The sequence below is a fragment of the Nannobrachium achirus genome, assembly GCF_963921795.1.
Source record: "Nannobrachium achirus genome assembly, chromosome: 24".
Lineage (NCBI taxonomy): Eukaryota > Metazoa > Chordata > Actinopteri > Myctophiformes > Myctophidae > Nannobrachium > Nannobrachium achirus.
The window spans coordinates 18044647-18060791 of record NC_137831.1 but is presented as its reverse complement, the minus strand read 5'-3'; the positions used below and the strand labels follow the sequence as shown (position 1 = coordinate 18060791).

The window sequence follows — 16145 nt, the reverse complement described above, 5'->3', positions numbered from 1 at the left end:
GCGGAAATATTGTAATGAGGCTTGGTTTCTCTCTGTATTTTACCAAGGTTTCTCCAAGTCCAAGGGTGCCGCAGAATACTTTAACCCTGCAAGACCCGAATTAATTTCTACTGGCCAAAACAAATTAAAAAAAATCAGATGCTGTTGTAGGAGTCACAGGAAAATGTTATGTTAAAAAATTAATAATGTTTTTGTAAGGTTTTATAGCCATAAATCATAAATCATAAATCATGCTCTAATTTGCATTTTGGGGATATTTTTCACAATAATAACATATGTACATGTTCTAGACATTCTAATGATCACGAAAAAAAATATTACAGGCATTTTACTTATGTTTTAGTGAGGAATAGCTTCAGTTAAAAAGTGAGATGTTGTTCGTCCAGACGCTGGAATTTCAACTTCTCTGGGAGGTGTGAATGTCAGCCTCTGTGGGGGGTATTTATATGCAAATATCGTGGCCAATGGCATTGTAATACTAAACAATAGGATTTAATGGTGATGTTAATGTGAAAAAAGAACAGGAAAACTAATTATAACATTTTAAAAAAAATGATTTAAAAAATGTTGCCAAAAAGCAACGCTGGGCCTTGCAGGGTTAAAGAATATTTTAAATGTATCCATATCACTTCAGTTTAACCACTTAACCCCTCTGTACTTAGTGAGACGGACCACCAAACATCCTTACCAAAAATAACCGATCTACAAGCTCACGTCGTGTTGTGAGCTTGTAAATCTGCTATTTATGTATTTGTTGAACTTGAAACACACTAGGACTGTCAGGATTGCAACAGTTTTTTTTACGATTTTACAATATTGTCATACAAAATTTTGCGAGTTTTTTTTAGATTTAATTGTGTTTTGAAAAACTTCAATTTGGAAACAAGTATGACAATTATGCAGAATTATTGTGATTATCTCAAATGATAGCGATACGTTAGAGTATGTGATAATGGAGACAGACACGCACGCACGCACGCACGCACTTGCACACATACTGTAGTTGTGTTTTATTGCATTCATCAGCACTACAGTCACTTCGCTCAGCCTGAGTTTGTGTGTGTGTGTGTGTGTGTGTGCGTGCGTGCGTGCATGTGAGACATGTGCACGCAACTAGTGTTTTATATGCACAAGTGTGCACATTTGGTCTGCCCAACCCAGCTGTCTCATTAAGACGAATTGAGTGTGTGTTTGTGCGCCCACACACACACGCACGCACACACACACACACACACACACACACACACACACACACACACACACGCACACACACACACACATGCGCACACGCACACATACACACACACACACACACACGCACATATGCACATATCTGACTCATCTTGTGAACAAATGCGCTAGCTGTCATATCATGTCAAGTCATACAACAGGGCAGCCTGCTGTGTTCTTCTATAATGCATACACAGCTAACACAGTCACACTGATACTAATAGCTCTTCAGTGTGGATCGTCATGGACATCATGGCTGTTGATGGATTCATTAGCAGCAACAGTTAAAGTCTGCTGCCCCAGGGGTCTTCCAACAGGGGGTCCGGGATCCCTAGGGGTTCCTCAGAGTTATTACAGGGTGTTTTATATGCACCAAATCGTTCTGTGATTGGATCTTTTATTTTTTTGTTCGTTTTTACATCTTGAACCCTATCATCCCTATTCTGCCAAAAGTAGCAGATCTACAAGCTCGCAACGCCTCGCAGAGCTTGTAGATTGTCTATTTTCGCCAAAGGAGTTTGGTGTAGAAGGAATAGAGCAAACTACCCTCACGTGATTCCCCAAATTAATTGGTGGGGTCACCAGATGATTAGCTTAATGTGCAACATTGTTTTCCTACTCAACAGTAAACAAACCAACATACAGTATAAATGTATACAGGTATCTGCACATTTCTAAAGTGACAATTGAATGACCTTTAAGACCTTTTTAATACCAAATTGACCAGATTGTCAAATATTACGTAAAAGCATTGTGAAAATAGCTGATGTACAAGCTTGTACAAGTTTGTGAGCTTGTAGATCTGATATTTCTCAATAGCTAAAGTATAAAATAATTCCATGTCTTAATGGCATATTATGGCTTAACATCTAGTGCCTATCCCGAACTAGTTCGGGATATTTCAGCGCCGCTTCGCAATGCGTTGTGCCTTTCCCGAACAAGTTCGGGACCGGTGTTACATAACATCGTTGGGCCTTACCGTGAGCTGATTATTGAATCCATAGGTGTTCCGAGGGCCGCCTACGTTTACTAACGTTACTACCGTCACTTTTCGCCGATTTATTCCATTGAATCCAATGCAGATGGCCAACTTTGTAATACTAAACAATAGGATTTAATGGTGATGTTAATGTGAAAAAAGAACAGGAAAACTAATTATAACATTTTTAAAAAAATGATTTAAAAAATGTTGCCAAAAAGCAACGCTGGGCCTTGCAGGGTTAAAGAATATTTTAAATGTATCCATATCACTTCAGTTTAACCACTTAACCCCTCTGTACTTAGTGAGACGGACCACCAAACATCCTTACCAAAAATAACCGATCTACAAGCTCACGTCGTGTTGTGAGCTTGTAAATCTGCTATTTATGTATTTGTTGAACTTGAAACACACTAGGACTGTCAGGATTGCAACAGTTTTTTTTACGATTTTACAATATTGTCATACAAAATTTTGCGAGTTTTTTTTAGATTTAATTGTGTTTTGAAAAACTTCAATTTGGAAACAAGTATGACAATTATGCAGAATTATTGTGATTATCTCAAATGATAGCGATACGTTAGAGTATGTGATAATGGAGACAGACACGCACGCACGCACGCACGCACTTGCACACATACTGTAGTTGTGTTTTATTGCATTCATCAGCACTACAGTCACTTCGCTCAGCCTGAGTTTGTGTGTGTGTGTGTGTGTGCGTGCGTGCGTGCATGTGAGACATGTGCACGCAACTAGTGTTTTATATGCACAAGTGTGCACATTTGGTCTGCCCAACCCAGCTGTCTCATTAAGACGAATTGAGTGTGTGTTTGTGCGCCCACACACACACGCACGCACACACACACACACACACACACACACACACACACACACACACACACACACGCACACACACACACACATGCGCACACGCACACATACACACACACACACACACACGCACATATGCACATATCTGACTCATCTTGTGAACAAATGCGCTAGCTGTCATATCATGTCAAGTCATACAACAGGGCAGCCTGCTGTGTTCTTCTATAATGCATACACAGCTAACACAGTCACACTGATACTAATAGCTCTTCAGTGTGGATCGTCATGGACATCATGGCTGTTGATGGATTCATTAGCAGCAACAGTTAAAGTCTGCTGCCCCAGGGGTCTTCCAACAGGGGGTCCGGGATCCCTAGGGGTTCCTCAGAGTTATTACAGGGTGTTTTATATGCACCAAATCGTTCTGTGATTGGATCTTTTATTTTTTTGTTCGTTTTTACATCTTGAACCCTAGCATCCCTATTCTGCCAAAAGTAGCAGATCTACAAGCTCGCAACGCCTCGCAGAGCTTGTAGATTGTCTATTTTCGCCAAAGGAGTTTGGTGTAGAAGGAATAGAGCAAACTACCCTCACGTGATTCCCCAAATTAATTGGTGGGGTCACCAGATGATTAGCTTAATGTGCAACATTGTTTTCCTACTCAACAGTAAACAAACCAACATACAGTATAAATGTATACAGGTATCTGCACATTTCTAAAGTGACAATTGAATGACCTTTAAGACCTTTTTAATACCAAATTGACCAGATTGTCAAATATTACGTAAAAGCATTGTGAAAATAGCTGATGTACAAGCTTGTACAAGTTTGTGAGCTTGTAGATCTGATATTTCTCAATAGCTAAAGTATAAAATAATTCCATGTCTTAATGGCATATTATGGCTTAACATCTAGTGCCTATCCCGAACTAGTTCGGGATATTTCAGCGCCGCTTCGCAATGCGTTGTGCCTTTCCCGAACAAGTTCGGGACCGGTGTTACATAACATCGTTGGGCCTTACCGTGAGCTGATTATTGAATCCATAGGTGTTCCGAGGGCCGCCTACGTTTACTAACGTTACTACCGTCACTTTTCGCCGATTTATTCCATTGAATCCAATGCAGATGGCCAACTTTGTAATACTAAACAATAGGATTTAATGGTGATGTTAATGTGAAAAAAGAACAGGAAAACTAATTATAACATTTTTAAAAAAATGATTTAAAAAATGTTGCCAAAAAGCAACGCTGGGCCTTGCAGGGTTAAAGAATATTTTAAATGTATCCATATCACTTCAGTTTAACCACTTAACCCCTCTGTACTTAGTGAGACGGACCACCAAACATCCTTACCAAAAATAACCGATCTACAAGCTCACGTCGTGTTGTGAGCTTGTAAATCTGCTATTTATGTATTTGTTGAACTTGAAACACACTAGGACTGTCAGGATTGCAACAGTTTTTTTTACGATTTTACAATATTGTCATACAAAATTTTGCGAGTTTTTTTTAGATTTAATTGTGTTTTGAAAAACTTCAATTTGGAAACAAGTGTAACGGAGGTGATCCGAACCTCCCCACCCGGCTTCGAACCCAGGTCTCCCACGTGAAAGTCCAATATCTTAACCACTAGACCAAAGAGACATCTCTTTGGTCCGGGAGAGATACTAGACTTTTGAGGCTTCAAGGCTGGGGCTGCGACTCTCTCCGTCACACTCACCCCCCTTTGACCTCCTCCTATGGGGAAGCCCGAATCCGGGTCACGGCACCAATGTAACGGAGGTGATCCGAACCTCCCCACCCGGCTTCGAACCCAGGTCTCCCACGTGAAAGTCCAATATCTTAACCACTAGACCAAAGAGACATCTCTTTGGTCCGGGAGAGATACTAGACTTTTGAGGCTTCAAGGCTGGGGCTGCGACTCTCTCCGTCACACAAGTATGACAATTATGCAGAATTATTGTGATTATCTCAAATGATAGCGATACGTTAGAGTATGTGATAATGGAGACAGACACGCACGCACGCACGCACGCACTTGCACACATACTGTAGTTGTGTTTTATTGCATTCATCAGCACTACAGTCACTTCGCTCAGCCTGAGTTTGTGTGTGTGTGTGTGTGTGTGCGTGCGTGCGTGCATGTGAGACATGTGCACGCAACTAGTGTTTTATATGCACAAGTGTGCACATTTGGTCTGCCCAACCCAGCTGTCTCATTAAGACGAATTGAGTGTGTGTTTGTGCGCCCACACACACACGCACGCACACACACACACACACACACACACACACACACACACACACACACGCACACACACACACACACATGCGCACACGCACACACACACACACACACACACACGCACATATGCACATATCTGACTCATCTTGTGAACAAATGCGCTAGCTGTCATATCATGTCAAGTCATACAACAGGGCAGCCTGCTGTGTTCTTCTATAATGCATACACAGCTAACACAGTCACACTGATACTAATAGCTCTTCAGTGTGGATCGTCATGGACATCATGGCTGTTGATGGATTCATTAGCAGCAACAGTTAAAGTCTGCTGCCCCAGGGGTCTTCCAACAGGGGGTCCGGGATCCCTAGGGGTTCCTCAGAGTTATTACAGGGTGTTTTATATGCACCAAATCGTTCTGTGATTGGATCTTTTATTTTTTTGTTCGTTTTTACATCTTGAACCCTAGCATCCCTATTCTGCCAAAAGTAGCAGATCTACAAGCTCGCAACGCCTCGCAGAGCTTGTAGATTGTCTATTTTCGCCAAAGGAGTTTGGTGTAGAAGGAATAGAGCAAACTACCCTCACGTGATTCCCCAAATTAATTGGTGGGGTCACCAGATGATTAGCTTAATGTGCAACATTGTTTTCCTACTCAACAGTAAACAAACCAACATACAGTATAAATGTATACAGGTATCTGCACATTTCTAAAGTGACAATTGAATGACCTTTAAGACCTTTTTAATACCAAATTGACCAGATTGTCAAATATTACGTAAAAGCATTGTGAAAATAGCTGATGTACAAGCTTGTACAAGTTTGTGAGCTTGTAGATCTGATATTTCTCAATAGCTAAAGTATAAAATAATTCCATGTCTTAATGGCATATTATGGCTTAACATCTAGTGCCTATCCCGAACTAGTTCGGGATATTTCAGCGCCGCTTCGCAATGCGTTGTGCCTTTCCCGAACAAGTTCGGGACCGGTGTTACATAACATCGTTGGGCCTTACCGTGAGCTGATTATTGAATCCATAGGTGTTCCGAGGGCCGCCTACGTTTACTAACGTTACTACCGTCACTTTTCGCCGATTTATTCCATTGAATCCAATGCAGATGGCCAACTTTAAAGCTCTTTTTCTCTGAATCTATGCTTTTCTGGAAGACCCTTATTCATGGCTAAATAGCCAAAAAATTGGCTTCTAAAACTAGCCATAGCCTTTAATGGAAGCTAACTTCATCCGGGTCATATTCATGACACGCACGAAAGTCATCATCGCGCACGTCACGGCTGCGCAGGGCTTACGCGCTCGCCTATGGGGCTTAGGCTGGCACCTCAGCAGACCTCTTTCGCCCTCTTCTGGCACAAAATGTGTTAAAGGGCCTACACCATGCTTTTAAAACTATATTTTTTGTATAAATATATGCTCAAAATTGAGTCTTAGACAGGTTTTAACCCTCAAAAAACACTCTGACCATTCTTTTTGTTTGTTCTAGCTCTACTATAATGAGGCTCTCCAGCTGCAATACCAAAACGGCCTCTGTTTGCTCAGGGGCGCATCTAGTGGGGTTTTTCCAGAAAAAAAAAAAGTTTTTTGAAAAAGAAAAAGTTTTTTGAAAAAGAAAAAGTTTTTTGAAAAAAAAACGTTTTTTGAAAAAAAAAGTTTTTTAAAAAAAAAGTTTTTTGAAAAAAAAAGTTTTTGAAAAAAAAAGTTTTTTGAAAAAAAAAGAATTTTGAAAAAAAAAAGTTTTTTGAAAAAAAGTTTTTGAAAAAAAAGTTTTTTGAAAAAAAAAATTTTGAGAAAATTTTTTTTTGAATTTTTTTTTTTTTTTTTGAAAAGTTTTGAAAAAAAGAACACATTTTTTTTTGACTCTGCATTGCATTTTTTTGAAAAAAAAAAAGTTTGAAAAAAATTTTTTTTTTAAAATTTTTTTTTTTTGACTGAAAAAAAAAACGGGAAACGAGAGTGACGTCACTCTCGTCAACTCTCAGAACAGCACTGTTCTGAGAACCCGTGGAAAGCTTTTCATCTCTGTCTGCCCAAAACCAGAGAAAGACACAACGGTCAGAAATAGGACTTTGTGAGGATAGAAGGTGCCAGTGGGACCCCAAAAAAAGGTTTTAAAATAGAAAAAGTGAAAATTCATGGTGTAGGTCCTTTAAGGATTTATAAAGAAAGATCAGCTCGGCCTCAAGGGGCCAAGCTCCTTCTCCGTTATAAACAAAACAAAAGCGTGACACTTTGGAGTGAACAGTCAACAGAGTGATGTTGTGTGGTTGAGGTAGTGAGAGAGGATGGTGATGGCCTACTTCCTCTCACATGCGGTACGTCTCCAGGCGGAGCGTGCCGTGGCCCACTTTGGACGCTCCCTGATACGTTGGCTCCGCATCGGTCATATGCTCCTCATGTGGAGCAGAGCCGATACAAGCCGTCCACAGACCAGTGGTGTGCTCAAGTGTTGTACTCAAGTGCAAACTTTAGTACTTTACAGCGAGTATTTCCGATTTTCAATACTTTAAATTCCACTACATACTCAGAGGCAAATATATTACTTTTACTCCCCTACAATTATTTGAAAAGTTTATTATATATTTTTTCAAAAGCGTGAGCTTGTATATCTGCTATTTTTGCCAGACCCATGAAATGGGTAGGCCTACATAAGCAAATGTCGGTCTGTCCGGGTTTTCTATATAAAGGGTATATATGATGATGACATGATGATGACATGCCTACAAAAGGCATGATGTCATAAATGATGATGACAGACAGGGGGTCTGGCACAACCAGGTTGACCTGGTCTAGTTTAATAGTTAAAGCATAAAATAATGGTTAAAGTGATAATGCGTAATAATGCGTTCCAGGTCTTAATGGGTATAAATTACAATACACAGCATCTTGTCTCATATACCCTAGGAGGTTAAACGCTCATCATCAATAGCACTGCAGTTATGGGTGCAAGACATTTTGACCACATTTACATAGTTCACGTTTAAATGATAGAAGTGCACTGTTTTTTTATCCAACACGTGTGCTGTGTTTCTGTGTGAAGACCTAAATGTGAGTCAAATAAATGGAGCAGACAAGGATGTCAGAGATCTCCGTGTGTCTGTCTATCCGTCTCTCTGTCCGTCCGTCTGACGCTAATCTAGAGCACACAGCTCTGTCTTCTGATTGGTTCCCATGTCTGAAGGCCTGCTGTATATAGGCTAATAATTGTCCTCTAACAAAATGGGGGGACTGCCCATAAGTCCTACATCTCATTAGTCCTAATTTGGTTAGGGTTAGGTTTAGGCATAGTTTTACTGCGGTTAGGGTTTGGGTAGCCTTGCGTAGCCAGGCTTAAGCCCTTTGCACACAGGACAGTTGCGTTTTTTTCCGTTTGCTGCATGAATAAAACGCATTGGATTTTGTGTGCAATGCTGTGCGGAATCGGCGCTGCGGATCCCAAAAGGAGTCATAAAAGGAGTGATGAGTTTTTTACCGCATGCGACAAGACGCACAAATCGAAATGGGTTCGATCAAGAAAAAAACGCACGGCTAATTCTCGTCGCACGGCTAATTCGGATCTGGTGTGCATGAGGTCGTAGAGATTCATTGTTTTCTTTAAAAAAAATTCAATTGTCCGTTTTATCCGTGCGGATAAACGCGCCTGTGTGCAAAGGGCTTTACTCATCTGCGAAGAGAAAAGCCTGGATGATAAAACAGAAAGAGAAATCACAGAATAGGAGACTGTAAAGGAGGTGAAGTTGGAGGAAAATTAGATAAGAGAGGGAGAGGGGAGAGAACAACTAGGAGGAAGAGAGGAGAGGATGAGAGGGAAAGCTCACACTGTGATCCAAACCAGAGACAGAAAACCTACACGCACGCACGCACACACACAATTAAAAACGCACAGACTCATACAGACTTAGTTCAGTTTCACACAGCAAATCATGCAGATGATGCTGTGCAATTGAGACACGCACGCACGCACGCACGCACGCACGCCCGCCCGCACGCACGCACGCACGCACGCACGCACGCACGCACGCACGCACACACACACACACACACACACACACACACACACGCACATGCACAGTGTGAGCAGCAGAAGTGAGGAGGCAGTTCGCCGTGGGAGACAGGAGACGGAGAGATGTTCAGCTGCATGCTCCCACACACGTGCCCCTCTCTCTCTCTCTCTCTCTCTCTCTCTCTCTCTCTCTCTCTCTCTCTCTCTCTTTCTCTCTCCCTCTCCATCTTGTTTTTCTTTCCATCATTCTCTCTATCCTGCTGTTTCTACTTTATCGCTCCCTCTTTATGCATCATGTTGTTTCTATCACTGAGAGTGATAGAAACAACATTGATACATGAACATTCTCTCCTTCTAAAGCCACGCTCTCTGTTGGTTGTGTCGCGTGGTTGTCCTGGTGTGTCATTCTTTCCTTCTGTCTCTCCATCTCTCTCTCTCTTCAATTCAGTTATTTACATGTGTATATTTTCAACTATGCTAAGACCCAACTGTCATGCTCTTCACGAGTTTCACTTTTAGTTTTTACTTCAACAGACAGACATTTATTCTGCACTGTTCAAATGCTTGTGGTCGAGGGTGGTTTCTGTTTCATCATGTATTGCCCGTATAGCATTATGGGCTATGATTAGCATCCTATGTATAGTTTCAATATACAGATGATATATTTTTTAAACTTCATTTGTATTTTGTCACATGCACAATTATTTACGTCAACATTTTACTACATTTTCAACATCAAATTAAAGTCCATATCATATATCTCCATGGTGTCATTCTTCCGGGTTGTGTAATCAGTCCACTTCTCAAAATTTTCAAGAAACAATTCTTCCTGTATCCTGAGTCTATGTGTAAATCTCTCCATTACATACATTTCCTTCACAATGCAAAGCCACTGCTCACAAGTTGGGGAGTCACTTCTATACCACAGTCTCATTATAGTTTTTTTGCTGGCTGCCAGCAGCACCTTGACCAGATACATGTCGTCTCCATGTGTGTTTTCCTGCGTCAAGTTCCAGATTACTATTTCTATGCATTCCTTTTATTACCCTGTGTTTTCCTTGCTTACTGTAAATCACTCTGACCAAGATCAAGTACAGAGTGAAAAGTCAAGTTTATTAAGTATTGATGGTTCAAGTGGTTAAATATCTGAAAACAAATTGACATGAATCCAAAATACACTGTGCTGTCAAACGATGAAACTATATGGAATCCATGAAAAGGTTGAGGGGGTCCCTGCTTCATCTCTTTCTCGACTAAGGGGTCCTTGGCCTAAAAACATTGAAGACCCCTGCCTTAACGCTTTCTCAGCCACATGGAGCCACTTAATATTAAAACCGGATTAAACCGTACTTCTTCTGTACTCCAATTAGCCGACCGGAATTTTCCGTACTAGGTCATTAAACCGAAATAAATGATAATTATCAACAAAAAAAAAGATCGGCAGCTGTCCTCTCTCTGTCTCTTCTTCGACTAATCTAAAAGGATCATTTTCTAAACCTTTGTCTCCCCCCCCTCCCCCCCCTCTCTCTCTCTCTCTCTCCCTCCTCACTGTCTCCATTCAGAGAAGAGAGAGAGACGCTAACCAGAGCAGCCGTGGAGCTGGGCAGAAAGACGGGCACGTCACACGGGAGTGTGTGACCGTGTGTGTGTGTGTGTGTGTGCGTGTGTGTGCGCGTGAGAGAGGCAGGAGCCCACTCAGCCCAGGCATGGCGGGGGGTAGGGAGCGAGGGGCCCGTCTCCCCAGACCCTGGTCGGTCTACAGAGCCAGCACCTTCGAACTGTCCAACGAGATGATCGGACTGGCCCTCGCTGGTAAGACCGTTTACTCCAGTGGTTTTCAACCTTTTCGGGCCGCGACCCCCAAAATAATCATATTTTAACTGGGGACCCCCCCCCTACCTGACGAGCACTAAGAGTTGAGGCATTACATTTTGTATAACATGGTTCTATTCTGAAATTAGCAGATCTACATGCTCACAACGCCTCGCAACGCGAGGCGTTGTGAGCATGTAGATCTACTATTTTTACAATTTCTGCCTCTAATGTTTGTCAATTTGACCAATGTTTAATTTGTCATTTTAGAGGCATTAAAAAGTCCTTCAATCGTCACTTTAGAAATGTGCAGATACCCTCGATCGATACACTTAAACTTTATGTTGGTTTGTTTACTGTTGAGTGAGATAGCAATGTTTCACATTAAGTCAATCATCTGGGGACCCCCCAAAAGGGTGGGGTCCACCCTGGCGGTCCTGACCCACAGGTTGAGAACCACTGGTGTACTCCACACAGCCATTCAAATAACTTAACAAGGCTCATGGGACACTGGAAACGTGTGATATTTTTTGCTGAATTGAGTCTTAATCCTGTATGTTTTTAACATTGTTTTGACGTGTGAACTGTCCTTGACAGGAAATAGTCAAGACCCTGATGAGCCGGTACTAGAGTTCAGTGTGGGTGAGTGTTGTATTTTTTTGTTATCCTTTTGCCGTATATACTGCCGTAGATAGGCATTGGTGTAAAGCAACTAAGTACATGTACTCAAGTACTGTACTTAGTTGGGGCGGCATAGCTCAGGGGTAGAGAAACCGTTATTAGAGCGCGAAGGGTTCCCAAATTGTTCCCAGTTCGAATCCGGGCTCCCCCTGAGTTATGTCAAAGAGTCCTTGAGCAAGACTCTGAACCCCTAATTGCTCCCGGTGAGTAGGTTGGTGCCTTGCATGGTTTCCTCCGCCACCGGTGTATGAATGTGTGCGTGAATGTAATGCACAATCTATGTAAAGTGCCTTGGATAAAAGCGCTATATAAAAGCACCATTTACCATTTAGTTACTTACTTTTGAGGTCCTTTTACTTTACTGGAGTATAACCGTTTTTGTTACCAATCTACTACATATCGGAGGCATTCTTTTTTTACTCCACTACAATTATTTGAACATTTTCCAGTAATTTAGAAAAATGTGTTCGTAACTCTCTGTGTGTGTGTGTGTGTGTGTGTGTGTGTGTGTGTTTGTGCGTGTGTGTGCAGCTTGTACAGAGCTGGTGACCCCGGCGTTGGACCGTAAGCCCAACAGCTTCGTAGCAGCGAGCTGCACCACCCCTCCTCAGGTCTTCTGGACCAAACACGCTCAGACTGAGGTCATAGAGGTAACACACATAAAGGGATATTTCACTTTAAAAAAAACCTTTGGTCATTTTATCATCTAATCAGGCTTGAACACCCTGAACACAACCCATTTAGAACGGGTACACATTATTGTGTATCATTATTTTATGCTTTAACTATTGAAAAATAGCAGATCTACAAGCTCTACAAGCTTGTATATCTGCTATTTTTTTAAATCGTGAAAATTTGAATTTTGACCCGATTCTATAAGTGTCTTTTGAATCCTTCATGTTTCTATGTCAGCAATCTGGCTAGCCATCGTCAAAGAAAAGGTCCCTTTCACTTAACTGGAGCTCAGTTAGTCTGAACTTGAAAGACTACTATGTCAGTGGTTCTCAAACCTTTTCATGTGAAGGACCCCCAAAATGACATGTATTTGGCCACGGAACCCCTTCTCAAAATATTTAATTCCAGGGACCACACAGAAGCAAAATTTGAGTTACAAACATTCGCTTTGAAAATACATATATTCGCACAAATGTTCACAACATTTTCAAAAATAGCAGATCTACAAGCTCGGTGCCGTGCTGTGAGCTTGTATAATTGCTATTTTTCACTGGTTAAAGCATTCAATAATTCTAGGCCTAAATTAATTGCTTCATTCAGTATTCAGAAGCGTAAGCTATCATGACTCAGTCTCGAGAGAATGCCATCGGAGTAATGAGATGTCAGACTTATGTGCAGTCCCCCATTTCTATACTTGTTGAGATCTACAGTAGCTCTAACCATACTCACTGTTCACAGGGAACCAGTAACCCCATCTACCTGAGCAGCATCGCCTTCTTCCAGGATTCCAACATCAACCAACAGACGCAGGTCAAGCTGGCCGTGTACGATGTCAAGGACCGCTCCCAGGGCACGGTATGCAGTCATACCCCTAGAGATGCTCCCATTGCAATTTTTGGGGGCCGATACCGATCACCGATCAACTGGAATCAGTATCTGCCGATATCGATATTCCCAATCACAGCGTTGAATCCATAAATTCTTCTATTTATTGTGTTACTGTAGCAGCATTTAAATATTTAATGATTCTTCTTACAAAACATTGACATTGTATATTAAAAGTATAAACATTAGGAGATTGCAGGCTGAGTTGAAGCTGAGGTTACATTCAGTCCCACAGATAAACACTGTGAAAATAGCTGATCTAGCTTGTAGATCGGCAATGCCGATAGAGGCATTATTGGCTGATCGCCCATCACTCCCCTGTCCTCTGGACGTGATGTAGAACAAGCGAGACAACGTGCACATTTTGGGTGGTTGTATTTCACCTTACCCCATAATTAAGTAAGTACGTAAGTAGGTTGGAGTGGCTTATTTTCGGTATCAGGCAGAGCGCGGGAGTCTATCCCCGTTACAACGTGCTGGACCCCTGGGAGATGGATTGTTGAGGTGGAGCGCCACACCTACCCTCAGCTCCTACAACTTATCGCACGACAAAGGGAGTCGGATTCAAACTCACTAGGAGCATGTGGTCTGTGCACTAACTGGCTGAACCATCAGGCATATTTTTAATATGTTTGATATACGTATCTATGTCGATTTTCTTTTTAAAACAAATCTTCTCTTCTGGGTGTCGGTCTGTCACAAAACATTTTCAGATCATGTGGGGTCTACTCTGTGGCCAAATAGATTTCAATTTGGGGGTCCTTTGGGGGCACACAAAGGTTTGAGAACTAACTTTAGAAGGCATTGTTAGAATCCATACAGTAGGTTAATACAGAGGTCAGTGCACTGCAATAATGACCATTTGTGCCGTACAATCTCTCCCCACACTGGACCGGGGAGATTATACTGAACTTCACACAGGGATTGATCATTTCATCAGATGATCAGATGTCACACACACTGCATGACTTTGTAGGCAGATTTAAGGCCTTGTTTAGGCACATGATGCAGGGGTGGACTCAAACCAACTGGTGGTTGGTTGCATGGATTAAAGTTCTCAGCCACGACTGATTTCAGTCATCTGGATTCCACAAGACTTCTATGGAAGCATGTCGCTTTACTGAACTAGCCGATCTACAAGCTCACAATAGATCGGCTATTTTCAGTTATTTTAATGTAAAGTATTTGAAGACGCCATATTAGCAATAGAATAGGTATTATTCAAAGTCTTCCTACCCCTAATGGGCTGGGATATATCATCAAATCAAAGGTTAATCCGCAATTTCTTCGACTGGCTGGCTGTATGCAGAACAGTAAAAACATGGTTTAGAATGGTAATAGCAAAACATGCATTCATACCAAAACAAGATAGTTGAGGAAACAGTGCGCTAATGTGGGAGGTTCCTTTCACACAGTTGGACAAATCGCAGATTAGTACGTGGCCTAACAAAGATCGTCGTGGTTTAATTTTTCCTTTAATCTAGGGGTCTTCAACTGGGGGTCCGGGACCCCTAGGGGGTCCTCAGAGTTACTACAGGGGGGCCACCAAATCTTTGTGACAGGATCATTCTTTTAAATTAACAACTTGAACCCTCGCATCCCTATTCTGAGGAGAACTTTAACCAAAAATAGCAGATCTACAAGCTCTCAACGCCTCGCGCCGCGAGGCTTTGAGAGCTTGTAGATCGGCTATTTTCGGCAAATACTAGGTTTGGTGTAAAAAATAGGTAAAAAAGAGCAGACAGTACAGTGTGAAAGGTCAAGTTAACTAAAAACACAAATCCAACATAGTGACTGATGAAACAAGTTAAACAAGTCTATGAATCTATCTATGAAAGTGATGAAAATCTGCATCATACATTTATACAATATGTACTGTAGAGGTGGTCCCTGCTTCGTCTCTCTCTCTCAGCTAAGGGGTCCTTGGCCTGAAAACGTTGAAGACCCCTGCTTTAATCCATGTGTTTTTATCCACTTGACTTCTACGTATGTACAGTAGGAATTCAGCCTGCTTAAATAGCACAGTCTCTCTCTCTCTCTCTCTCTCTCTCTCTCTCTCTCTCTCTCTCTCTCTCTCTCACTCTCTCTCTCTCTGTAGATGTACATGTTGGGCTCCGCCCTATTTCCTGTTAAGGAACTGTTGCAGGACAAGACCCACCGGCTACAGCTAGAACTGAGGTAACACACACACACACACACACACACACACACACACACACACACACACACACACACACACACACACACACACACACACGCGCACAGGAGTTGAGTCCTTAGTATGAGGACAATCAATAGACTGGAATTAGATTGACTTACAAATCTATATCTCCAGATTGTTTAATTTCTACAAAGGTTAGACTGTTAGTGTTTGTTCCTCTCTGTGAACTATGCTGTAATTCATCAGTTTCACCAAGCTTTGTTTGATATCTTCATTGATCATGAAACAAAACATGTGTCACACAGCTATTTTTTGGCAAAGACATTTGATAGAGAGTGAAAAAAGACTGTATCAAGTACGTATATTATAAGTAAGTTTTATATATGATATGCAGCTCTGCAAATAAAAGGTGAATTGATCCCAGTGCATGACAGACTACGATATCACAATAAAGTAAATCGCTTATATTATAAGTACCTTTTACCAATTGTAGAGGGTTTAAATGGTACCGGATATGCAGCTCTGCAAATAAAAGGTGAATTGATCCCAGTGCATGACGGAGGACGATATCACGATATATTAAATCTCCACAATACGATTATCGTGAGTGTTTTTTTATCACGATAAACGATAA

At 41.5% G+C, this 16145-nt stretch overlaps 1 protein-coding gene across 3 annotated transcripts in view; it reads left to right on the top strand.

Annotated features, from left to right (window-relative positions):
- Positions 1-16145, top strand: part of LOC308280068 (inositol polyphosphate-4-phosphatase type I A-like) — a 101898-nt gene that overhangs the window by 36476 nt on the left and 49277 nt on the right. For all 3 annotated transcript variants that reach the window (XM_080720329.1, XM_080720328.1, XM_080720327.1), the window contains exons 3-7: positions 10860-11109; positions 11707-11751; positions 12322-12440; positions 13204-13320; positions 15449-15528. In XM_080720329.1, the coding sequence (XP_080576455.1) occupies positions 11004-11109; positions 11707-11751; positions 12322-12440; positions 13204-13320; positions 15449-15528 (467 nt within the window). In that variant the 5' untranslated portion in view covers positions 10860-11003. The remainder of the gene's footprint in view (positions 1-10859; positions 11110-11706; positions 11752-12321; positions 12441-13203; positions 13321-15448; positions 15529-16145) is intronic.